The 25,698-nt window shown below is 55.4% G+C and overlaps 2 protein-coding genes across 9 annotated transcripts in view; one reads left to right on the plus strand and one right to left on the minus strand.

Moving 5' to 3' along the window:
• CDC42BPB (CDC42 binding protein kinase beta) overlaps positions 1 to 4,408 on the plus strand; it is a 94,367-nt gene extending 89,959 nt beyond the window's left edge. For all 8 annotated transcript variants that reach the window (XM_072038258.1, XM_072038259.1, XM_072038252.1 and 5 more), the window contains 3 exons: positions 97 to 205; positions 298 to 368; positions 2,647 to 4,408. In XM_072038258.1, the coding sequence (XP_071894359.1) occupies positions 97 to 205; positions 298 to 368; positions 2,647 to 2,778 (312 nt within the window). In that variant the 3' untranslated portion in view covers positions 2,779 to 4,408. The remainder of the gene's footprint in view (positions 1 to 96; positions 206 to 297; positions 369 to 2,646) is intronic.
• Positions 4,409 to 8,507: 4,099 nt separating this feature from the next.
• Positions 8,508 to 25,157, minus strand: AMN (amnion associated transmembrane protein). The gene is made up of 12 exons (XM_027459668.3): positions 25,005 to 25,157; positions 22,584 to 22,702; positions 22,409 to 22,453; positions 15,595 to 15,682; positions 14,351 to 14,586; positions 12,983 to 13,120; positions 12,771 to 12,873; positions 11,909 to 11,991; positions 11,493 to 11,679; positions 10,760 to 10,934; positions 8,839 to 8,941; positions 8,508 to 8,705 (listed from the first exon to the last, which is right to left on the minus strand). The coding sequence occupies exons 1-12, from the start codon at positions 25,045 to 25,047 to the stop codon at positions 8,595 to 8,597; spliced, it is 1,431 nt and encodes a 476-aa protein (XP_027315469.3). The 5' UTR covers positions 25,048 to 25,157; the 3' UTR covers positions 8,508 to 8,594.
• Between the last annotated feature and the right edge of the window lie 541 nt (positions 25,158 to 25,698).

Here is a 25,698-nt window from a genome sequence, read left to right on the forward strand (position 1 = left end):
TGTAATAGCATCAAAAGCACAGAGTTTTTATCAGTAACAGCCCCTCGTTGGATAGCTGTGGTTGTTGGCTAACAAGGTGTTTCATTTCATCTGTAGAGTGTCTTACCCGCTGCACAGGACGAAAAACCTTGCCCATCTACAGCCAACCTCTCACGGCAGCAGCAGCAGCAGAGAAGCAAAACCTATATTTCTTGGCCCTCATCAAGTAAGTCTGGGAGTTATCTTGTCAGCTCTAAGCTGTAATTGATGGCTTCAGCAGGAGATGTAAAACTGCCATTTTTGCTCCTTTCTCTGCAGGTGGCAGCGATGTGGGAGGAGCGATGCCTTCCCGAAGCATGTCCGATCCCGACCAGGAGTTTGACAAAGAGGTAACGTAGCTTTTATTAAATGGAGACTGACAATATCCTGTTGCTGTAGATTTTCTTCTCCCAATAAATTAAATAGCTCAGAAAGTACTTCATGAAGACTGTGTTCTTTATGGAGATATATTCCCTCTGCAAATGTTTTCTCCAGCATGTAATAGCTGATTGTATGCTAGATAAGCCAGCACTAAAGCAAAGCTGTGAAAAGATCTTTTTATGGTGATATTTTAAGAAGTATTGTGTCCTAGATTAAGCTTTGTAGACAAGGCAATTTTGACTAATTGATAAAATGTCCTCGAAGCTCCCAGAAATGTTCTCTGGGCTATTAGCATAGAATAGGAAAGTAATACCACTCGTTAAATGGTTTTCTGTGCTCCCTTAAGGAAGACTTTTTGTCTTGTAACTTGAGAAGGAATAATATTTTAAAATATTATGTAATCTGTTTTTAGCAAGTGTGAAAGCGTGCACTGGTTGGCAGTCAGCAGCCTGAAGATGTTCTGGCTGCACAAAGCTGGTGTCCCTAAATCTGGATGATGGTTTTTCCCCTTGATTTATTGTGGGTGTAGCTTCTTGTAAGCTTTGTTCAAGTACTGTCTGCGCAAGATAAGTGTTAGGAAGTAGCACTGGCAAACTCCTGGATCAAGATCCTCTTCTTTTTTTTAGTACCCTGTATAACATTCTGAATTTTGAAGTGTGGTGACTTAGCCTTTTCCTGACACCAGGCCTTTACAGAATGCCTTCATACATCCCAAGTCACAGTGTTTGCCCAGACCTCTGAGCCACGCTCTGACTTCCTTTGTCAGAGCATTAAAAGCCCACTTGTCACCATTAAAGCAAGCATGTTAAAATGGGAATCTCTAAACATGGGCATTTTTAAAACTGTCTTGATTTTCAAAGGTGCTTATGACAGACTCTCCCAGTTGATTTTGTTGTTCTGTGGCATCCTTCCCAAAGTCTGTTATGTTTTGCAATCTAATCACTGTTTGTAGGCACCAGCAGTGATAGATGGAAAGGTTTTTTTTACAATGTTTTTGTTTTTGGTAAACCTTAAAATTCCTTGGGACATCTTAAATTTCAAAAATAGTAGTTTGTAACTTGGAGGATCTGATGCCACCTTCTAGTTTATACTGCTTTTCCCAATGGTTTGTGACTTGGTCACAGCATGAGCAGGTTTATGTTAAGATAATCTTGTTATAAATGGTCTTACTATTGCTTGAGGCATGCAAAACCTTGTAAGCAGCATTCTTGTAGGATGTTACCTTTCGGTATATTTGCTGTATATATGTCTCCTTTTTTAAAAATAACTTGCTGTAGTGGTACTCGTTTTTCCTGTGCATAAGCTGTGAATTTGTTCACTGCTCAGTGTTGTAACTCCTCAAAATAGTGGGAAACTTGCCAGCCATGTTGTTGAAGTGAGACCAGTCTGTGAAGGCAAATATCCAACATCCAATCTAATGCTGGGAAAATAACTGTGGATAGAGTGCCTTTATTAGATATTGACGTAGGGCAGCTCCAGTAAGTATATTCTGTTTCTGGATCTGATATTTGGCAGCCTTCACTCTTTTGTCAGGCACTTCACATGCTTGCCTTTGTTGCTGGTACTGTTTTGTAAACAGTTTGTGTGCTTGCTTCCTTCCTTCTCACCAAGCTGAAGATGATTTGACTGTAATTGTTTACACGTTTATATGGGCAGACAAATGTACTCCTTTGCTATAAAAATCTCTTGAAAAAAAAAAAAAATCAGGCTGGTAAACGCAAACTAACAATGCACAGATGGATGCATTCTGTCAGGGAAGTTTTCACAGAGTCACAGATTTGTAGGGGTTGGAAGGGACCTCGAGAGATCATCGGGTCCAATCCCCCTGCAAAGCTGGTTCCCTGGAGCAGGCTGCCCAGGTAGGCATCCAGACAGGCCTTGAATATCTCCAGAGAAGGAGACCCCACAACCTCCCTGGGCAGCCTGTCCCAGTGCTCCGTCACCCTCACCGTGAGGAAGTTCTTTCGCATGTTTTGCAGTGGCTGAAGTAGAGGAGCCCTGGGATTTAACAATTTCCACATGCTCTGCCATAATTCGTGTTAGGTCAGGAGGTCACCTTCAAGACCGCACTGAGGCCCGTTGAAGACAATGAAAGTATTTGCATTAGCATTTAGCTACGAAATGAATCTAATGCGTGCTGCTTTGTGTAGGCCTTGCTCTCCCTAATTTTTCGAGTGCCTTGAAAGCTTTTGAGTGTAAGGAATTGTTTTTTAAGAAGTGTAATTTTTTAATGTTTCTCGTTAACAGCCTGATTCAGACTCCACCAAACACTCTACTCCATCCAACAGCTCAAATCCAAGTGGTCCCCCAAGTCCCAACTCTCCTCATAGGAATCAGCTGACGTTAGATGGACTGGACCAGTCAACCTGTGACGCGTAACACTACAGCTCTCGCCGTTCCGGCTTCGACCATCTACTACTCCATGGAGCATTCAAGAGCAGGGCAAAGCTGTCTCAGATGCTAGTGCCAAGACTGACACTGAATCTCTAGTGTTGTACAAGAATAATTATATATCCAGATTGTAGATACAAACTATTGAAATGAAGAAAATTCTTTACTAAATAGCGATCAAGCTTTTTATGCGGAATTGTTCACTGTTACAGTTGATTCCTTTCTGCACAGCTGTGACACAGTTGTATTGCATAGGAGCATTTAAGGCCACCAGTAAATAGTCTTATTCTTATGCTGAAGAAGAAATAGAGAGATACTGATAATGTTGCTACAATATCAGGAATATTATTTTTCTATAGAATGATGTAATGTCTCATTAGCAGGAAATCCTTTTAGACACAGTTTGGACCTCTGAATAGGAAATGCGAGCAGGTCAAGTTACATCCTCAGAAAAATACACTTTTCCCTTTTTTCCATAACAGCTGGTTTCGTAAATCTTAAGGAGAATGCTAGGAAGTTGTAGGTTGTTCCCAACATCGGTAAGAATCACCAGGAAGTCCAATAAAAGTTGGTTATAGTTTTGTGGCCTTTGAATTCATTTAGCCATTACATATTCAGCTGCATAACAGTCTTTCTACCTTTCTACCGACTTTTTAGTCTTGTACATAGGACTACTACCAGTTATCTTTTACCCATACCCTGCTTTTTAGTCCTCATCAGTCAGCCGTTAGTCAAGGCTTTTAAAATATTGGTAATTACTGCTGTGAAGAAACTTTTACTCCTAGTTCCTGCCTATCTCCTCCTGAGAAGTTTTCTCCTGACTTTTTTGGTGTAAGGACGCACTACATTGTTTAGCTAGCAAGCCTTCTTGCGGACACACTGCCCTTGAAGTCTGCTTGACCTAAGGGACACTAAAACTCTGTCACACTAAAACGTCGGTCTGTTCATTGGTTACCAAAGTGGAATGTGAAGGATGTGTAACTGGGGGTGCTGCTTTTCTCATTAATTGTATCCTCACCTGCATGAAGACCCCATGATTATTAATCAAGTATTGATCATGTAGAAAAATGCACAACACACTCCTGTATATTTTGCTATGGCCCACGTGCAGTGGTGATGTTTTGCGTGTATATTTAATCTCATGCTTCCATGTATTATACATTTAGTAATCAAAGGTTTGTGACCATGTTTCATTAAAAGCTTGTAATTAATTCAGTGGCTGGCATATCCAGTTTGTCATTGTCACACTAGTGTGCCTTCTGTGCCAATTTTATGACAGTTGGATGTCACTTATTTAAAATTTGGTTTAAATGGGCTAATGATATACCAATGGCTAATGTTCTTTTCTGAAACACTGTATAGGACGTGCACTTATCTTTAGTTTAAACTGAGTGTTCTAGTCAACATTTAATCCTGTTACGTTAAGTGTTCGACAGTACTTGCTCTTTTTCTCAGATTATTGATAAAGGGGCTCAGTTAGAGCTGGACACTACTGCTTTGGGGGTTTTCTGGTTTTTACTTTTTTAATGTAAGTCTAAGTCTTTGTAATTATTGAATTGTGAGAACATTTTTGAACAATTTACCTGTCAATAAAGCAGAAGAGGGAGGTTTTAAAGTTCATAGTCGTCTGTCTTGACATCTGAAAACAGTCCCCTACTGGCGCTTGCTGTCGTCTTGTGGTAAGTTTGCTTTGTCTACGTGAAAGTTTTACAGAAACTGAAAAATACTTTGAAGCTCCATTCCTGAATGGATTCTTCCTCTCCTACAAGAAGGGTGTGTTTCTGCATGTAAATGCATGTTCAGGAGCAGTGGCAGGCCTTTGGGAGGGTTGCAGTATTGAAATCGTGCCCTCAGTTTGTGCTGGAGTTGCCATTTCATCAAGGCAGTGGCCCTGTTGATTCATTTTAAATAATTCAGGTCATCATTTCCCTATGGCCAAAGCACAGTGAGGAGGCCGCAGGATCCCAAAGAAGCACTTCAGAACATTTCAAGGACTGATGGCATGAACGGTGCCCCACACACACCACAGAGGGGTTGGGAAGCTCCCCTCGTGTGACCTGGGTGAGTGTCCCTTAATGTCCCTTACCCCTACAGGCTGCCCAGGTGCCTCCTGGATGGGCTCTTGGTGTCTCACCCATCTTCAGGTGACCAGAGGAGGCCTAGCCGAGTATTTTGGCTGTGGCTGCTCCTTGTTGGCCAGACCTGGGCAAGGCCAGCGGGCTGCTTGGCTGGGGAAGCGGTGCCGGCTCTTTGCTCTGGGGAGGTGGGGGGGGAGAGCTGGCAGCAGGCTCGAGGTCTGTGTGCCAGGAGCCTTCCCACCAGCATTCATGCTAATCAGCCTTTGACTTTTAAAAAACGTTTCTACTGCTCTTGAGCTGATTTTTCTCCGCACAGTGAGGACTTCAGATGACAACAAAGTCTTTAATTATGGGAGTATTAAATCATAGCACTCAGCAGTGCCAGGGCTTGGTTATAATTTAAGCAGGAGAACGTTTCTAGAAAAATAAATGAATTGCTCAGTGTGAATACATTATTCCTCTTTTTTTTCCCCTCAAATCTGTCTGAGCAGATTCCTCCCTGAGGCCCCCACCACAGCCCTTTTCACATCTCCCATTCCCTCAGGGCTCCTGCTTCTGGTTACCTTAAGAGTCCTCCTGAGCCCTCAGGAGAACTTTCAGTAACGTGGAAATTCAAGACTCGCTCTGAAACGCTCCTCTGACGCTGCACTTTCTTCTCCCTGGAGGCTGCCAGTCTTGGTATCACAAGCGAGGAATTCGGTTATGCAAGGAATGAGGATAATTCGGGCTCTGCCCGTTCCTCTGCCAATTCCAGCCTCACGGCAGTGTTACATCGGGTCCTGCTGGAGGCGGTGACGGGGCTGCCCCTCACCAGGACACTCCGGTCACTTCCAGCACGGGTCCTCGCCACGCGGGGCTGTGTCTTTTGGCACACGGTCTGGTGCCACTCGCTACCCGGAGCTACACAAACCTGCCAACACCTCCAGAGCACAGCTGTGCTGAGAGCAAACAGCTTCCTAAATGGGTGCAATCTGCTGGGGTGTGTGTTTGTAAACACTCGGTGTTTGCGCGCTGCGTGCCTCGCACAGCTAAGTCACAGGGAGGGGACTTCAGCAGGGAAGCATCTCGCTGCTTCCCTCAGCCAGGTCGGGCAGCCCTGGGAGGAACCAGGTGCACGGAAACCTCACGGAGCTGCCAGCAGCAGAACTGCAAAGCAGCACACGGCTCCTGGCGTGGAGCAGCCCTTTTCCGAAGGCCAGAGAGCTCCTGCCCTACAGCCTTGTGCTCAGAGCCAGCCCCAACTCGGTGTGCCAGCCTCCTGTGGGTGTCCGTGGGGCCCTGGGGTGACGGTGGAGCAGCCACCGCTGCGTGACAGCCGCGGGACGATGGCACCGTGCTGGCTGTGCGGGATGCTCGGCCTGCCCGTGCCGGCGGGGTGAGCTGAGGACAGCGTGGAGCACCACGGGACGTGCTCCACAAACAGCAGCTGCAGTGCTGCAGCCAGCCAGGGGAGGAACACGAACTCAGAAATCAGCCCTTCCCCGGCCTTGCAGTAAATATTTTCCCTGCTCCCCGATAAGACGCAGCACTATTTTTTTTTTTCTGTCACCTGACAGCACGGGGGAGGCAGCTTTATCGGTTCGGTTTACCACAGCCGAAGCCCCCAGGTTTTTGCGGCACCGCTTCCCGGTCCCTTACGCAGCCCCTGCTCTGTGTTCCTGGGAGGAGGAGCAGGAGGAGCCCCGAATGCTGATGAGAGGAGATGTCCAGCGCGCTGCTGGCCACGGCAGCTTCGCCTGCTCCTTCCCTCCAGGGGTGCCAAATCGCACCCCTTTAGCTGCTGCTACCCCCTACTAAAATAAATGAAAACAATAAAATTAAGAAAATGCATCGGGCCTGGGCTGTTTGCAGGCTCTGTGACATTTTGGGAACCAGCACCTGAGCACAGAGCTGTGCCGCTTCTGGGGGCCCCTGCAGCAAACCAGAGGTGGGCACGGCCAGACGAGCTGGTGTCAGCGCTCTGCAAGTTGCTTTTTCTTCTAAAACCCCCGGAGCCCAGGACTCGTGAGTGAGCTCCCACCACTGCCACTAATGCGTTTTGCATTAACGTGTCGCAGCGGGGACCCCGGCCTCTCAGGCCTGAGCACGACAAAGCCATCGGGTACCCAGCTGGGCTGTGCACAGCCTCAGCAGCAGAAACCACAGCCCCAGCACGCTGGCTGCCGAAGATGCCTGCGCATTAAATCCCCTGTGTACGCAGGGTCCCAGGGGGGGCTCCCACGTACTGAAGCCTCTGCGTTCCCCCGCCAACCCCTGGCTTTGCAGCCCCACAGGCCCCGGCGTGGCAGCGTGAGCGGCGCTGGGTGCTCTGCAGAGCTCCCCCTCCCTGCAGCGATTCCGCGCGAGCGCACGGACGGTTCTCCTGAAGGAAAAGTACAGAACGTGCTCGGCTCGCCCACTGGCAAAAAATCGATCTCTGCTTTAATTAAAGCCTCTATTCTAAGTGACCCCGAGCTGCTAATGCGTTTTAAGAATGAAGCCTGGCAAGTAGCAAACCGGTGCGCCCAAAAACAGAGGGCCAACAGGGCACAGGCCTGTGCTGAGGGCAGAGCCCTGCACAATTTGCCTTCTGCAGCATCTCTGAGCCCTCATGATGCTGGAGCGAGGGGCCCAAAACAGCACAGGGAGGGAAACCAGCAAAACCAGCAGGGCTGCCTTGGGATGGCCCCCAGCCCCTGCAGAACAGGACAGGAGCGAGGGGCTGCCTGGTGCAGCACTGCGCTGACCTCAGCTGGGAAAAAAACCTTACTAGAGCTTCAGTCACTTGCAATGAACTTATGTGAAAGGGGAAAAAAAAGCACAAAAACACTCGGAAGCACAGCAGAGAACAAACACCCCCCCCAGCAGTGAGAACAGCCGCGGCACACGGGGCCGGCAGCTGCTGCGGGCGCTCTCCAGGCACCATGGTAACATCGCAGCCACAAACCAGCACCCAGGCTGGATGCAGTGTGCTGGGTCCCTGCTGTCCCCTTCTTTAGGGCAAGGATTTGAGTCAGGGGTGGTGTCTGAGGGCCCTGTGTGTGCCCAACCCACCGGTGGCAGCCACCACAGGCAGCAGGCGATGGCTTCGTCAGAGCCAGCTGCGGTGTGTCACCGCCTCTCACCCCACCTCAGGGCTCCAGTACCGCTCACGATGCTTTCCCAGGCCTTTGAGAAGGGATTATGTCTTCCAGAGACTTGAAGAAAATATAATAAACTTAAAATAGCTACTTCCTTGTGGAATATGCCAACACGCCCTACTGAAAACCCAGCAGAGTGCAAATTTGCATAAATCTGCATCTATTTCCATCATTTCAGGCTCGCTCAGTAGACCCGCTCTGTGAGGAACAGGTGCCTGACTCCGTGAGCACCTGAGGGAACAGGGCACACCACAAACACCACCGAGGCCCCCCCGTGCCACCGCTGCCCCAACCCATGTCAGCAAAGGGCCCCGTCCCCAGGCCGCATCCAGCACGGGGCTGGCCCCGATGCAGGGCGCTCAGCCCCCTGTGGAGTCAGACCCCACCTCAGCAGGTGCCACACGAGACCCAGCACCTGAGCGGCCTCATGGCACCGACAAAACGTGCGCCATGTGAACAGAGGTGACACCAGGAGGCCGTGCCTGCGTGGCCGAGCCCTCACGGCAAAGGTTTGCTGCCATTTGCTTCACCACACGGCTGCTTTTATTCAGGGGGGCTCCGCTGCTTGCGGCTGCCCTCCCGGCTGCCCGTGCTCAGGGCCTCGCCGTCAGGTCTCGGTCTCGCTGGGGTCGTACAGGGGGTTGAGGTAGAACATCGGCGGGGCCTGGGGAGCCAGCTCCTGCGGCGCCTCCTCCACCGAGCCAGATTCCAGCGGTTCCTGCAGCAGCAGGGGAAGGAAAAGCGAAGGATGGGGAAGGGAAGCAGCACCCCCAGCAAAACACACCCAGCACAGAGCCCTGAGCACCCCCACGTCCCCGAGCAGCCCGTATCCCCAGGCAGAGGCCACTCACCACGTCGAACATGGGGTTGTCGAAGCCTTTGTCACTCGCTGGCTCGGGGGAGGCCGTGTCCTCTGCTTGGTCCCAAAGGCGGTGGAGGTGCAGGGGACACGGCCTGGGGACAGACGTGGTGTCACCCTCAGCACCCCGGCCCCGCAGCTCCCTCCCTGCACACCCCCAGCAGAAACACTGCCAATACACGAGGCAGGTGGGAACTAAGGGCCAAAGGTTTGGGTTATGGTTGAAACGGGATGTTTGTGCCCCGTCCCCAGGGAAGGCTGCACGTTGGGCAGAAAGCAGCGGGCCTGCAGCTCCGGGACCTGCCCACAGACAGCCGCGTGGTGCTGGTCGCCTCAGTCACCGCTCGCCTTTCCAGGGCTAAAACCAATTGCCACCGAGCTGCCACCTGTTCCCACTGCGATCTCAACAAGCACTAATCACTTTTTATCATTACTTTTACCATGTTAGCATTTCATCTCCTTAATCGCTACCATTGCTTTCATTAGATTCCTTGTTACTCTCATCCTAAGGGTCCCGGTCCCTGTGCCAGGTACGAGGCTCCACACGTGTCACCACAGCCCCAAAGCCCCCCCGCATACACAGTGCGGGAGCACTGGGCTCTTTTTGGTAGGAACAAGGTGAATTTGTTGGTTTGCTGGTGGCCAGGACAGCTCCGCTGCATGGAGCCAGACTCCATGTGCAGCCTGTCCTGCCAAAAACGCCCTCATGGGGACTCGGTGGCTGCTGGAAGAAGACATCCAGGGACAGGCTGACCATTAACCCACAAGAGTAGGAAACCCAACCAAAAACACCGCCTCTCTATGGCCCTGCCTCCAAATTCACCGCAGCCCAGCAGGGCAGCCTGGGGGGAGCACCCCCGGGTCACCCCCTCCCCAAAACCCCACCGGGGGATGTTCCCCGCCCCGGAGCCGCCCAGGGACGTGCCGCAGGAGCAGGGCGGCTGGGGACACGGGCTCAGCCCATCTCTGGTAGCTGCACACCCTTCCCTCCCGCTGCTGACAGAGCGGGTTTCACAGGCCTGTCCGGCGTCCAAGGAAGTGTCAGTGGGATATAAATCATCAAGGAGCAATTACGGGGCTGGGAGTTTTATTTAGAAATTAAACGGAGGCTCTGCTTTATGGCTGGGCAGCGTTATGCCAGCACGTGCCACGCAGCAGGGGCAGCGTCCGCGGCCACCTGCTCTGCTGTCAGCCCACGGCACAGCCAGCAGTGGCCCTGGATCCTCATCCCCTGGCAGGTACCAGTGCACCAGGCACACACAGATGCTCTCGATGCCCTCAGCATTATAACATGTTTGGGGTCAATCCCTGCTGCCCGCAGTCAGGGCAGTGGGGCGAGCCATGCTGATAAACCTGTGAATCACCCCTTGCCTCGTTTAATCCATGGGGATGAAATCCAATCCATGGTGCCTCTCGCCCTGGGGCAGCGAGGGGTGGGGAGCTGCAGGCCGAGGTGCTGCAGGCAGCCAGAGCCTGCTGTGGGCACTGCCCGATGCCAAATGTCATGGGGAAGGGGATGGAGACACGGGTGGTGCCCAGCACGCTGCACAGCACACAGGATGAGCTGGGGGAGAGCTGCGGCTGCTTCCTGGCGCTGCTGTCCCCTCTCAGGGCTGTTTCTGAGCTGTTTTGCATGGCTTTGATGTGGTTTCTATTTAGAAGCTGGCAGCTACAGCTCTCCATCCCCGGCAGGCTGCAGGCAGAAGCCTACAAGGATGGAGAGATCTCCCCAGGCAGCAGGGGCAGCTGTGCCCAGCGGATCCCTCCGGGCTATGGAGGAGGCTGTGGCCACGAAGCTGCCCTTCGGCCACCTCAGACCTCCCCAGCGGCCCACGCTGGGAGCCAGCAGAGCAGGACACAGCCTGCAGGTCACCAACATCAGCTGTACGCTGCCGCAGAAGCCCTGTCCCTACCTCAGCTTTCCCTTTCGGTAGAGAAAGAGGATTCCTCCCAGCACCAGGAGACCAGAGAGCAGCCCCAGGACCGTCCCCGCTGCGATCCTCCTCGCCGCACGGCCTCCTGCGTGCCCACCGAGGGTGCTGCCGGTGGCCACCTCCATTCTGCTGCTCGAAATGCCAAGCGCTGCACCTGGGAAGGAGCAGGAAGAATGGGGAGAGGGCTGGAGAGGGCGAGCTACCTGCACACTGCCCCAGGACACACAGGGCAGAGGGAGCAGGCACAGTAGGGTCACCCATTTTAGCCCCATGCCCTGATAAACAGCTGATAACAGGTAGGATAAACAGCTGGGTGGGCTCAACCAGGATGGATCTGTGTGGGTATGGACCCACAGGGCTGTGTGCGTGTCCCCCAGCTGGGATCTACACGCTTTTCTGCCTCTTACACCCACTGTGAACTGGCCAGAAAGCAGCTCTGCAGAGAGGGACCTGGGTCCTGCGGGCATCAGGCTGGCCACGGGCAGGTAAGTGCCCTCGGGGCAAGGTTGGGCACAGGTTGAAGCACAAGAAATGGGGAAAAAATAAGTTTTATTTCATGGTGCTCCACTCACTGCTATGATTAAAACAGTGAAACTTTGGGATAAGCATATCTGAGGAAATGGTGAGAAAAGCAGTGTGTGTGTTAGGCCCTGGGGGGGGTAAGGGGGTTGTGAGTGCCCCAGGGACGTGTTTTAGGGGATGGCAGGGTTACCGTGCTGTGCTATGTCGCCCACGAGGTCTGTGGCCAGCTGCTGTGCCGCGGTGCCAGCCTGCTCTCCTGCCCCACCATCGACCAACACGATTTGGATGACGGGCACGGAGCCCCGCGGGAGGAGTCCCAGGAAGGTCTGAGCGCTGTGCACCTTGGAGATGGCCATCTGCACGCCTTCGTACTTGGGCTTTCCAAAACACAAAAGCCACATAAAGCCCGTGAGAGCGGTGGGCAGAAACAAATCCCATCCATGGGCAGCACTGATGGACCAGTGAGGACCACATCTACATCTTCACCTGAACCCAAGCAGCTCAGTGTAGCCCCCAGGGCAAGGTGGCACACCTGAGAGGCCGAATCTGGGAGGAAAAGCCTCCCAAATGGTGGGGACCAAGACACCATGCAACGTTGGGACGTACCAGGCTGAGCCAGGATTGTACCACTCTGTCCTGGTACTTCTGCAGGTCAAAATCGGGTGTGAAATCCAGGGTGACAACAGCTCCTGTGGGCCAAAAGCAGACAGACAAGCAGTCAGAGCCCAAAAACACAGTGCTGTGGTGGTGGCACAAATCCATTTGCCCCAGGTGGCACCCAGGGACCCCAACACCTCCAGCCAGCTGGGTCGCACAGGGCCTGGGGAGCGGAGCAGCATCTGAGCAGCGTTGCCCGGAGAAACTTTGCCTCCTTCTCTGGCCTTTTCAGCAGCTGCTTTGGGTGAAAGGCTTTTGTTTGGCATCGTATTTCCAGCGGGAAGCTCTCCCCTGAAAGCTTTCTCCCGCATACACCCGCAGGAAGCTCTGCTTTTAGCGGGGGCTCAGGGCTGCGGTGCTGCCGGGGCGTTGGAGGGGAGGCACAAAGCAGCGGGTGCTCGTGTTACCTCGGTCGCTGCATTCAGCGGTTCAGACGTTTTCCTCGGGAACAATGCTAGCAAACGTTCGGTGAAATATGAAATTCCCCTAATGGCTTTAAAAGGCTCTGCTTTTAGGAGCGTACCAGGGAAACATATGGTGCCTTTCTAATGAATTCGGTGCGACGCACCAAACGCCCGGGTACAGGCACGGATGGAGCACTGCCCTGCCATGCCTGCCAGGTAGGTTAACAAATACGTGCCCGCAGCCGAGGGAATGCTCTCACTCTGCACGTTTGTATCTTAAATGAAGCAAAACAAACTTGCTGCTGGAAAGGTGCAAAAAGGGCACGCTTCCTTTGCCTGCTGTGCACTGCACAAGGTGTGACCGCCGCGCTGTGACCCCCGCTGGGACGCTCTGGGCCCCCACTCACCACAGACCCCGCAGCAGTGCCCGAGGGGCCGCAGGGGGCTCTGGCAGGGCAGCGCCGGGCACCCTGCTGCCCCGAGCAGGGAGGCGCAGATGCGGTGTCCGTCCTGGAGAAGAGCAGGGCAGCGTCAGTCCCTCGTCCCCCCGGTCCTTCCCATGGGGAGGAATCGCCCCCCGCTCCCAAAGCACATCCCCAAATTTCCCCGGGGGACTCACCTGGGTGTTCCCGCAGGCGCAGCCGGAGCTGTGGGGGCAGCGGGCGCCTGTCACCTGCAGGGTGCCATTGCCGTGGAACTGCCGCGGGGCCGAGGGGCCCCCCAGGTACTCAGCCCAAGCCTCGGCGCTGCTCAGCTCCTGCCCGGGAGGAGAGGAGGAGGACGATGAGCACCTCCATCACCGCCTCCAGCAGGCAGCCTGTGGCAGCCACACAGCAGGGGAACCCTGTGAATTGCCCACTCCGGCTTTTCCAGGGGGGCCAACAGAAAAGTCTTGTCCAATTTATCTTTAGTTTTAAAGGACCATAAATAAATCATGAGAATTTTCCCATTCTGCCTCTTTCCGCTGGGCCAGGGAGCTCAGTTTATGTGGTTTTAATTACAGGGGGAAGGGACTGGATAGGAGGTGGTCGCCTTCAAGTCGGGGAACATCAGTGGGCTCGGCTCAGCACATGCAGGGCTGGCCTTCCCAGCCTCGTCCCGCACAGCCACCCACACCCTGAACCCGCTGCCTTCCCCAGGAGGCTCTTCCTGACACATCAAGAGGATTTCTCAGTCCTCGGGGTGAAAATACCCTGCGGGCAGCAAGGAGTGGGCTGGATGGAAAGGGACAGAGTTGTCTTTCATTATAAGGTTGGATTTTGAGAGATACGAGATATACACAAACATACAAAGTGTTTCTCCATCTCATCACTCAGCGGCTGCCTCCACCCCACAGCACTGCAGCTGTCAGGGGGGTTTGGTGGTGCAGGATTGTGCCCCTCGGTGCTGGGGGGATCCCGGGCATCAGCAGGACCAGCATCACCCCAGCACCCACCTCAGCATCCCCCAGACCCCACAGATGAGCTCCATCGGGGCTCTGGCACTGGCAGCTTGTGGGTTTCCTGATGCCTGGCCCCAAAATGGCTGATCCCAGGCAGCACAGCAGCAGAAATAATAAATCACTTGCGAGATGTCTACCGCATCTCCCACTTCTGGAGGCAGCGCCTGTGTGCTGCCGCAGAGGCTGTGATCTTCAGCTCCTCCGAGCGCGAGGGACAGGGATTGGCATCTGCCTGGCCCGAAGCGCAGCAGGCTGCGGGCGTTCCTATAATTATCCCCCCGATCAATTAGAGAGCGGCACGGAGCCAAAGCTGGGAGACAACTGTCAGCCCGCGGGGCACATCCAGGCTGCGGGTGGGAGGCGGGCGTCCCGGGGGGCCCTGAGCACAGCGGTGGCAGACACGTGCCTGGGCCAGAGGCAGCCCCTTGGTGGCACAGTGGGGAGAAAAAAATCTCCAAACCCCTGGATCATCAGCTGCCTGGTGCTGCACCTCCCTGGGGATGCGGTGAGGAGGTGCTGAGGACGTTCCCCCCAGCTCCTTGTTACCTGTCCCATGAGTGAGATGCTCCGGAGGCGGATCACTGGCTGTGATGAGTCGAGGTTGACACGGAAGGAGGTCTCGGGCTGGAAGATAACATCGTCGTACTGGCACGGGACTCGCTCCTCATCCACGGAGAAGATGCGCCCGGCTGGCTCCCGGCCCCCAACGGGGGACACATCCTGCCACAGCATGGGGTCGAACCAGGAGCGCTGCTCGGCGTCGGCAAACCTCAGCACCGCGCCTAGAACGAGCGAGAGGAGAGGTGGGGAGGTGGAGTTACCTGACCCCCAGCCTCTGGGTGGGTAAAAGTGGTGGGAAAACAGCCACAAAGCCTGAAACACAGCTGAACTGGGTAAAAATGAGTGTGATAATTCATGTCCTTGATCCTAAGCAAACTGGCAGAGCAGCAGAAGGATGCCCAGCCCTGTTCCCCTCGGTGGATAACCCCAAAACCAGAGCACCACCCTGCCGTTAGCCATGTCCCTGCTGCCCATGCCGTTCCCCGCTCCTGCTCCCCCTTCCCCAGCAGCTGAACCTCCACCAGCCCAGCTCACACGTGGGGATTCAGTGCCTGCAGCGTGTGCCTTCACTCTGAAGCTGTGCTTCCAAGAATTCACTTGGGAACGTGGCCCCAAAACACCCACTGCTTCCCTGGGAGCATCCTGCGGCCGGCAGCCAAAGCCTCGTGCAAGGCAGAGGTCACTTTCAGAGCAGCTCTGATCTGGGTGAAATGTTCCCATCTCTGGGGCAAGCAGCGTCGGGGCATACAAGTGGCGCTGCCCAAACCAAACCTCTACCTTGCTCGCTGTGGTCTGAGAGCCACAGCAGGCAGCGGGATGTCGGAGACACCCCCATGGATGCCTGCGGGGCCCAAATGGCCACGGCTCGGTGCTGGGGGGCCCGGGTGTGCAGCTGGTAACCGGTTTCCTTTAGAACCGCCGTGGCAAAGCAGAACGAGGGCTTTGATGTGGCTGCATGCTTAATAGGCAGGGTGAAACACAAACAACATTCACCTCTCCGCTCCGACTTCAAAGAGCCCCCCGGGATAATTACTGGTTGAGCAGACAGGTGATGGAGCAGGAGAAACGAGGCGCGGCGTGAGGGAAGCCATCAAAGAGCAGGCAGGGATTCAGCGGGGGTGAATCACCCCGCCACAAGGTGGGACAGCAGAGGCCGTGGTAGCGCTGCTGCTGCTGAATTTGTGTGGCCGAGCGCGCGTTGCTTGGGCGGCCAGCCCGGCACGAGGTACCTGAGCCACATCCTGAGTCCCAGCTGCCGTCGAAAGCCGCGAAGCCGGCGCCAGGTGCCAGGAGGAGCTCTCCGTTCAGGGGGAGGAACTGGAGGAAGGGATTAAAACAAGAAAAGAGGAAAAGTCAGGTAAGATTTCCATGGTTCCCTCCTCCCCTGGCACACACAAACAGTCCCAGCAGCTCCGAAATGGCTTCATAAATGCCATGCAAAACCCAAATCCTGCCTGCAAGCGCCCAGAGGTGGCACAACAGCGGGCTCCCTATGGCTGCTGGCTGGGCAGTGGGTTTATTAAAGGTTTAAAAAAACAAAACAAAACAAAACAAAACAAAACAAAACAAAAAAAAAGTGGGTTTATTAAAAGATAAGAGTTTATAAAGATGCACTACTAAGCGACCGACTCACTCGCAGCGCGCCGCTTATTCAGCCCCGCTCGCCTCATTTTCCATGCACAGCTTGCCAGAGGAAAAGCTGGGTTTTCCCCCAGCATTTCCATGCGTCAAGGGCTGAGTCATGTGCGAGGCTCTGCCCTCCTCCGGCTCAGGCCGTGGGGACGCAGCATCGCTCCCACCAGCCGCTGGGAGCCCGCGGGGCCGCGCCGTGCCTGTGCAGCGGGCTCTGCGCTGGGGGAGAGGCACGTGAGATGGGATGTCGGGGTTTCATCTGCTTAATTGGCCTGTAAATATGCAGGGGGTTGGAGAAAGCAAGACCTGGGACCGATGGCAGTGGGTGGCTGTGACAGATCTCTGTCCTGGGGGAGGCTTCACCTGCGGGTGCTTGCGGCACGGAGCCGGGGGGGCTCTGGGCTCCTCCTGCCCCGAGGATATTTGCCCACGGGTGCTGCTCCATGAGACCACGGGATGGGTAGTGCCTAACCAGGAGCTGCACCACCGTGTCCTCCAAACCTCTTCACTCTTGAGGAAAGCCAATTTTTCCAGCGCGGAGAGAGGCTGAAAGGTCTGCCAGGATGAGAATGGCAGCGTGCCCTCTGCCTGCAGACGCAGAAGCTGTGTCTGGTGACATTTTGAGGGACTTGGCCTGCTTTGAGCTGGCCAAGCTCTGTGCTAGCAGCCTCCTTTACCAGGCCAAGCACTGGGCTCTGCAGCCCTGTGTGACAGTGCCAAGTGGGCAGGAAGGTGTCTGACCCACAGCAGCTTGTCACCAGCTGGTCCCTGGTCGCTTTCCCAGGATGCTGGTGAATTTTGCTGCTAGGTTGAGACCACCAGGTTGGGAAGTCCCATCTCTGCCCCCTGCCTGGTGGCCATCTCTGTCCCCGGGGAGGTTTCCGAGCACTTTGACCATGGCTGTGGCTCAGAGTACCCCACACACCCCGAGGTGGCCACGGGTTGGTTTGTTCAGAGCGTCACAAATTAAGGAGGGGGAGAAAAAAGCTGCAAAGGCAGCACTCAGACAAGTGTGTCCGTACATTTGTAATCTGCATTACTCACACTGCTCCCAGGAGCGATGCGAGAGCATTTTGTACGTGCATTACGCCCGGAGCAAAGGAAGGCAGCCTGGTAAGGACCTCAGCTGGTTGCAGATCCACACACACAAACCCAGTGACCCGCCAGGTCCAACATCACATCCCCTTGCACATGAGAAAACGCAAGAGGAGCCCTGCACTTTCGCTTCCCAGCAGGAGTTCCCACAGCAGCAGCTGCATCTACGTCTCGTTGCCCAGCACTGCAGAGGTGTGCTGCACCCACCCCTGCCAGCCTCGTGGGCAGGCAGCGACGGGGCCACTGCTGCTGGCAGCAGAGCTGGGCAAACCCTCCCCAGGGGCACACGCTGCTGCCCAGAGCATCTCAGTTTGCCAACACTTTGCACTTTGCCTTTCCCCAGCAGAGCAAAGAGTTAAGCAGCTCGGCTCACTGCAGAGGCCGAGTGGAGATGCTGGTTGGGCAGTGGCTTTCTGCATTTGGGAGTTTGTATAGGAATTACATATAGGCTGGGCCCCTCTCCAAGTACATTTTGAACTGAGCAATGACATGTACCAAAGGAGCAGAGCCAAAAAGCTGGCAGTTTCATCTGTTTTCCTCGGCTCCTGCCAACCCGTACGCCGGGGCCGTTAATACCACGAGCTTGGAGTCCCACTGGTTACTTCCCAGCCCTGACACTGGGACTGGCTCACCTCCCTGGTCTCCATTATCAGATGTAACGGCAACTGAAACACAGCCATCATTTTTCTCATCAGTCAGAAAAAAAAGACCCCAAAAGATGACAGGACAGACCCCACCTCGCTCTCAGCCATGACCTGTGCCACGCCAGCACCGTGCCGCGGCACAAGGCGCAGTCCTGCTGCCCCAGCACGTCGGGGAGAACAACTCCAACTGCTGAGGTGCAAAAGGGAGGCGAGGGGAAGGCAGGGCAGGAGCCACATCCCCGCATTTCCCTCCTGCAGAATGACCTGAAACTGTTCCAACCCAAAGGCAGAGGCCTGAGAGGGCAGCTTTGGAGATGTGTGGCTCATACCCAGCCTCTGGCGCGTCCCGGCAGTGCTTTGGCACTGAGCGTGGGGTTGAGGTGAGCACGGGAGCAGCGCCGCGTCCATCAGCACAGGGAAAAGGGGACGCATCTGCCAGGGGGAAAGGCAGGAGGGCAGGCAGCCTCTGGTGCCTTCCTGCCGCTGCCTGTGGATGGGAAATGCGGGGGCTTTCCCCCTGCCCTCGGGGGCCCTGAGTGCCGCCAGGTGTGCGGGCTGTTGGGTGGGATCCAGCAGCGAGGCACGGGGCCAGATTCATCCACAGGTAAATCCCAGGGATGGCTCTGGAGAGCTGCCAGGGCTCTGCTCGCCACGGGGTTGTTTTGGTTTGTCAGGGGCTTCCTTTGTGTCCTCTCCTGCCCGGATGAAGCTCACACCTGCATCCTCCAGCTCACTTCCAAGCCCGGTGCTGCTGTGTCCATCCTGACCCCACTCTTTCCCCTGCTCCTGTACCTGGAGCATCCCAGCACCACTGGCCACTTTTCCTGGCCAGCTCCTGGCCCATGTGTGGGTGCTGCCCGGGGGCTCCAAGCCTCCCTGGGCAGAAATGGGGTGTCCTGGTGCCTGGGCAGAGGGATGAGGGGACATGGGGAGCATCCTCACTGTTTTGCCCAAGATGTGAGGGCAGGGACGCAGCTCCCATGCTGAGCAGCCGGTCTGTGAAACATTCGCACCTGCGGGAGTGCAAGTCAGGCTAAGACACTTGAGCTATGGCTGCAGACTGCAAACAGAGGCTTAGAGCTATTTACAAATCTACTCGGGATTAGTTCAGCTCATTTTTCTGAGCTCCTCTCCTCGCCCAAGGTCAGAGAGAGACGGAAGGCGGCTGGAGCTGCTCGCCGAGGGACGGAGGCGCAGAGCCAGAGCTGCCCCAGCTCCCCCTCAGCCCACGAGCCCCCGGGGTGCTGGCACGCTGCGCTGCTCCCCGCGGGCTTTGCAGCTCCCTCCTGCTGCAAACAAGCCTGCAAGGAACAAATAAACGCAGGGAGGTGTCGGCACGGACAGCTGCAAAAAGCTGCTTCGCTGCACCCCTTCCTCAGGCAGCCCCTCCGCAGGCACGCTGCCGGGGAGCAGCCTGCAGGGGCTGGGCTTGTAATTAAGTGTCCTCACACACTCACACACACTCCCATAAATTTTTTACCTTCATCTCGGGAAAAGAGAACCCGTTCCCTTGTCTGGGTCTCGTTAACCTGCGTTGCCGCGCTTTCGGAAGCAGGGGGAGGGGAGCGCGGGTGCGTGGGCCGAGCACAACCCATTGCAATTCATTAGAGCCGGCGCCCCTGGAGAGCAATTGGCATTTCGAGATCAATCTCTGCCAGGAACCAAGCAGGAGCATCCTGCAGCAAAGCCGAGTACATTCTGCTCTCACAATTAGGCAGCTAAAAATAAAACGCCGGGAGATGAGGGCCTGCTTGGACCCCGGCTCCTGACCCTCCCTGGGGGTTAGGGCCCCGTAGGGGTGGGCAGGGACAAGGTTTGGGCAGCTGGACCTCAGAGGTTGTGGGATGGGTGCTGGGACACAGCTCATGTGTGAGCCCACCCTGCGGGCAGTGAGGTTCCTAGGGGACAATCCCACCCCATCGCCTCCCTACAGCTCGGGGTGGGGACGGGGAGGCAATGGGGTGTGATGAGTGGCCACCAGCTGGGTGCAGGCATTGTGCTAACCGGGCAGGGGGCTGCGGGGGCTGAAGGCACTGGAGATGCCCAGGACATCGGGGTTTCCCCCCAAGCAGGGAGCAGCAGGGAGCAGAAGGTGATGTTCACTGTGCCCTGACCCCAAGACCACAGGAGGCTGCGCTGCCCACGTGGCTGAACCTGACTCCTGCCCCCCAAAATAGCAAGTGGCATCATCCCTGACCCCGCGCTCCAGCCCTGGCCCCGGCTGGGGCACGCACTGCTCGAGGGCCCGCGCGGGCTGGGGAACACCGTGCCCGGCTTTCCCGGGGGCACTGCAGAGCCTGCAGCCCTTCAGGGCCAAAAACAGGGCCAGCACCCAGGGGTGCAGCTGCACCCGGGTCACAGCACCCGGTGCGAGGCACAGGAGCAGCCCCGCAGCCACCGGCAGGGCAGGGGGTGCTGGCTCTGGGCCCCCTGCCCCTTGCCGGGTCCTGGGGTTTCAGTGCCTTGCTGGCACATCAGGCACTGCTGCCCCGAGCACTTCCATCCTTCTTTTTTTTTCACAGATTTACCCTCAGGCACCTCTGGAAGCCTGCTAAATACTTATCTGCATCTTTAGGCAGCTAAAGACCATAGAAAATCCAGCCTAATAGTGATGGTTACGCTTCAAAGTCACTTAGGCTTAAGCTGGATTTGGATTTTGCGTGGAGCTGAGGCAGAGACCCGCTCTAACCTTCAGAGCAAAGGGACAAATCGGACAGCGAGGGGGCCTCCCTTGACGCCGGGGAGGTGGGCTTGGTGGGTTCGTGTCCCTGCAGCCCCAACCTGACCCCGACAGCTCCGGGGGGCTGCGGGGCGCTGGGCAGGGGCTGGGGGCTGCAGCTCGGCCCGGAGAAGAGGAGCAGCGAGCGCACGGCTCCACCAGCCCTGCACCAGCCCCAGCATCTCCTCCCCTGCGCAGTCAGCACCGTCCTCATGAAAGTCAATGAGAGCCGAGCCCCTTCCCTGGCCACGAATTCCCTCCTGTGATGCTATAGCAGGCACCGCTCGCCTGTTTCTTTATTTTTTATTTTGACCAAAGGCTGTATAGCATCTCCATGGCGACCCCAAAGCTTAATGTATTCCTGCTGATTTAAGTGATTAATTCTGCGGCGCGGCGAGGCTGGCATCCGAGCAGGTGCAGCCCTGCCTGGCTGCGAAAAGCCTCGAAACCAATTTGCTTCCGAACGACCCCGCTGCCAAATTTCACGCCGTCCCCACAAGCGGCCGGGCAGCTCAGGTGCTGCATTTCGGCTTCTTAAAAATCCCTCATCTTGGCAACCCCCTTATCACCTGGTGAGCACGGAGCACGGCAGCCAGAGGGAGGTGGTCGAGGTGAAATTGCAAAATTGAATAGCCAGGTTTGGGAACTCGATGGGACGGCTCACTGCAAACAGGGATGCTTCGAGGAGGAGGGAGCTGCGTGCTGGGAAGCTGTGCGATGCTGTCAGCTGCCCAGCAGCAGCTATTGCAAAGGGCTCGAAAGCCCCACTGGAGCCTGGCCTGGTGCTGGGGGAGGATTTTGGGGCCACTCGCCCCCAGCTCTACCTGGAAACCTCCAGCCAGGCACCAGGCAGAGGTCAGCAGGGCTCTGGTGCCGCAGGTGGGATGGTTGGTGTGACGCTGGCCTCTCGCCTTTGTTCCCAGCCCTCGGTCTTTTTAATTTCGGCTCTTTAGCTTGTTTTTGAAAGGCTAATGCTGTAATGAATAATGCTGCTTTGCAATTATGCACTTCGCAGTCCTCTGATGAAAGTGCTTTAGAAATATTATACATTCATCTGTAAGTAAAATAAAATCTACTGGAGTGATATTTTGCTCTTTTCTTCTCTGGGTAAATTCCACCTCATTTATTACATTACATTTGTTCGTATTTCCCAAGTACATTCCTTCCTTCCAAAATTCATATGTAAAATGCCACGTAAATAGAGTAACTCCTCCAAATATTTGTAGAGGGATTAAACGTGGCGCGTGGGGTTATTAAAGCATCAAAACTATTAGCGGGGTAGACAGCCCGCACAAATTACGCGACGTAAATTTCAAGGGCTCGTGCAGAATTAATGGCTGAGAAAAGAGCAAAATCCTGGGTTTTTGCTGAGCCTAAAGCCCAGAGAGAAAACTCTGCCGTGGCCACGTCCCGTTTGGTGGGACGCCCCGGCTGGGCTGGCTGTGGGTGTCGGAATGGGCTTCTCTGCATCACAGCTCAGCATCCTGCCCATCTCACCGCCTCCGGGACAAGAGTGCCCGAGAAAAATAGGGAAAGCGATGGCATTTGAAAGGAAATTTCTCGAGCAACATTTGGGGATTTCCCCGAATGGCCTGTTTTCATTTCAAAGTGTTTTCCTGTCAGCTTCACTTAGCCTCAGCCCAGGGCTAGTGTCTGCTCTGCACCAGCCGCGCCGTCAGCCGGTGCTTCCCGAGCAGGCTGCTGCAAGGAGCTCAGCGGTCAGGGCTTTTTTTTTTCCTTCCTTTTGAGGAAGAAAACTTAATTTCTTCCAACGGGTTTTTGGGACGTTTCACCCCCTACTCCCCCAGATGAAAATAAATAATTAATAAACGTGGAAATGGGCTTTCTGCATGGAGGAGCTCAGGATGCTGGAGCTGCTGCCCCAGCTGAGGTTTCTCCGTGGGTCAGACCAGACCAGTACCCCCCACCATCCCCCCGTGGCACGCTGCTCACCATCTCTGTCACCGTGTGGGGAGACCCGACAAACACCGAGAGCACCTGGAAGGAAAGAGAGAAATAAAAACAAGTCTCAGGGCGCTTTCCATGGGCAGGTAAAGGGCTTGCCAAATGCCCAATGTCATTTTGCAAATAAACACATAAATAAAAAGAACAAACTCATCACTGGTACCTTGTTCTTCTCAAAGTGAATCACGTCGCTGGCACACGGGACCCGCTCTTTATCCCAGTTGGACGCGGTTTCAAAATTGGTGTTGGGAATCCACTGCTTGTAGGCAGCCCTGGCAGCAGCTGGGAGGAGCAGGGAAGCAAATGTGACCCGGGACTGCTGGGGAGATGTCCCAGCGAGGGCCAGGCCCTCAGAGGGCATCGCAGCCCCTGGTTCTCCCAAGGTGGATGCAGGGACGGGGTTTGCAGCCCAGCTCGGTGCTGTGCCCACCGCCCTGGGCAGCCTGCCCCAGTGCCCAGCACCACGGGATGCTCTATGGGATGCTTCGACCTTTTCAAGCTGGATCCGGGGATTTTCTGCCCATTTTCAGCCTCTGTGTGACCGCAGGTCCGCAGCCCCACTCCTCCTGCCCCTGCCTCCTCTGCAAAAGGGATTTTTTTTTTTGGCCAAGTGATATTTTTTTACCCAGCCAGGAAGAAATACAAATAAGAGAGAGGTACTTTACACAAGAGACAAGGCAGTGAAGGCCTGCAGGCAGCAGGTAAGGATGATATATACCACCTGGTACCTAAGCATTCAATTCCTTGTTTTCTGGTGCCTTTAGGGCCCCAACCCATGAGGCATGAATAAAATACAGAGCCCCTGGCCTTGGTGGTTCCTGGAGGTGGGAGGTGAGCACACGGAGCCAGAAGTGCCAGGAGGAGAGGGCAAGAGGAGAAGGGGGATTTGGCACGGCCTGTAGCACAAAATATTGGCTGCTTTAATATATTTGGTGGGGATTTGCTTGTGTCCCAGTGCCTGAGGTCCCACCAGGCTGGGTGTCCCCCAGCAGCTGTCCCCATGGGCTGCCAGGCCCCCGGTGGTGCCACTCACACCATCCGCAGAGAGGGCCCCACTCGCTGAGCTGCAGGAGGTTGGTTTCCACCCTAATCCCCTCTGTTTGTACAAGAGCTCCGGGAGCATCTGCCTGCCAGCCTGACATTTCCCAGGCTTGGCTGGGAAATTCGCATTCACCTGGAGATGATTCTCAACAGCCTGAATTAAATGGCTTCGGGAAAGTGATTTATGAGACAGCAAGGAGGGGGAGAAAAAATAAATAAATAAAATAAAAAGCCTTTGCTCTTAATAGGGTTCGTCTTTTCCTTAGGAAAGGGGATAAATAACACCACTACGGGGTACATACAGAGTAGGTGGTGGAGGGGAGTGGGCAGAGGAGGGGCAGGAGCACGGTTTGGGGCTGGAGGTGGGGTGTGGAGGGACCGAGGGGCCATGGGGACCCCAGCTCGGAGAGGAGGGGTGTGGATGGCTGTGGCTGGTGGGGAAGGTGTGCTGCAGAGCCCTGCTAGTCCCAGCGACCAGGAGGAGAGCTGGCTGGTTGTGCTAAGGAGGCTCTGCAGAGGCTTTATCAGTGTGTAATGATCGCCTTTGGAGCATAATTGCAGACTTGCAGGCTCTGCCAGGGGCTCTGCCGAGACCATTTATTGTACATAACCATGGCCGGATGAGGAGGAAAAAATATGTTTTTAACCTGAAAGGAAGGCGTAAGGCGCTAGCAGGCACCGGAGCATGGGCCCGAGCAGCTGGGGCAGGAGGGGAGCAGAGGGGCAGGAGTCACATCTTCCAGCTGCCTCAGCACGGGTGGGAGATGTCCCGAGAGACAGCACAAAAACTTTCCTTCCTGGCAGTCTGGAGGTTAGGGCAGATCTGAGGTCCTCACTGGCTTGGAGTCAAAAAGAGCTTAAGAAAGGAAAAAGCCCCCAGATAGGCACTGCAAGCTGCTCTGTCCATGCTAGGGACCCGTGTCCTTCCCACCCCAAAGAGCTGGGTTAAAGCCGTGGCAGGAAGGCTCTGCCAGCCCCACGGCACACACACCTCGTGTTCCTATGGCTGTGAGGTGTTTTGTGGAGCGAGCCCAGGCTCTGTGTACCTGCCCGGCATGCTGCCCACCGTGGGGCCGGGGCTGTGGGGCCGCAGAGGTTAACCTGGTCCCGCACAACCCTCTTTTCCCCATACAGCTGTGCTGACGCATTCCTGCACCCTCCGCAGCCCGGGAAATATCAGCGTGCTATTTAATCAGCCTCGTCTCCAGGGAAGCGCAGTCCTTGAACATCAAAGCGACATGCATATGCAACAGAAAATGGATCCTGCAGTGCGGAGCTGCTGGCTTCGAGCGGGAGCAGGAAAACCTGAGCTGCAGAGGTGCGGCGAGTGCCACACACAAACAGCAGCCTGGGCTCCCAGGCTGGTTCTCCTTCCTCCTCTTTGTCCAGCTGGAAATACATTTTGCTCTTTGCATTACAAACACGCTGCGAGTGACACTGCAGCTCTGCTCCGAAACAGGATTGCTCAAGGACACCTGAAAATGGGGAAATCATCCCTCAGCCAGCCCTTCTCTACATGCAGCCAGGCCCTGGGTGTACTCACCAAGGAGCTGCAGCACACCGAGGAGGAACAGCAGGCTCCCCATGGCACTGCTGGCTGCTGGTGCTCACATCCACGGCCCTGCCCGGCCGGACCTTGGACTGCACCAGGCACGTGATGGGCTCAGCCCGCGGGAGGCTGCAGGGAGCGCAGCGGTGCGGGAGGCAGCCTTCCCCCAGCCCCGACCACAGCCTCGGCCACCCCAGGAGCCAGTTTGCTCTCGGCTCCTCTCCCAGGCTCCTCGTTTTCACAGCATCCCCAGGGAGCCTGGAAGAGCCGCTGGGGAGCAAGGCGAGGAGGCGAGAGCAGTGGTGGTGGCTTCTGGAGGGGGGCAGAGAGCAAACTCACCCCATGCACTTCCAGTTCCCCCCCCTGCAGAACCCCATCATTACCATAATGGTCTCCGTGTATTTTCAATTAGCTCCCTTGGAAGAGAGCAGCTTCCAGCAACAACTTGTAATTGCACTTTGGCCACCAGCTGACTCGCTCATTACCTGGCGCGCGCCGCGCAGCCCCACGCTGCTTTTGTTGAGGCTGCCGGGGGTCGAAGGTGGCGGCGGCGCCAGCACAGGAGAAGGAGGAGGAGGACAAAGGTCCCCACCATCCCCAGTGCCCCCACTGCCCCTGAAAACTGTCATTTTAAGGAGCCTCAGAGCCTGCGGATGGGTGTTTTCTCCTCCATTCATGTCCCCATGTC

This window comes from Anas platyrhynchos, chromosome 5 (genome assembly GCF_047663525.1).
Source record: "Anas platyrhynchos isolate ZD024472 breed Pekin duck chromosome 5, IASCAAS_PekinDuck_T2T, whole genome shotgun sequence".
Classification (NCBI taxonomy): domain Eukaryota; kingdom Metazoa; phylum Chordata; class Aves; order Anseriformes; family Anatidae; genus Anas; species Anas platyrhynchos.

What these genes read in the sequence shown, in the direction of transcription:
- AMN (XM_027459668.3), bottom strand. Translation starts at nt 25,047, where the DNA reads ATGGGGAGCCTGCTGTTCCTCCTCGGTGTGCTGCAGCTCCTTG. An exon ending in GGACTCAGGATGTGGCTCAG is followed by an intron (nt 14,587 to 15,594) that starts GTACCTCGTGCC and finishes CGCTCGTTCTAG; the next exon opens with GCGCGGTGCTGAGGTTTGCC. An exon ending in TACCGAAAGGGAAAGCTGAG is followed by an intron (nt 8,942 to 10,759) that starts GTAGGGACAGGG and finishes GTCTGTCCCCAG; the next exon opens with GCCGTGTCCCCTGCACCTCC.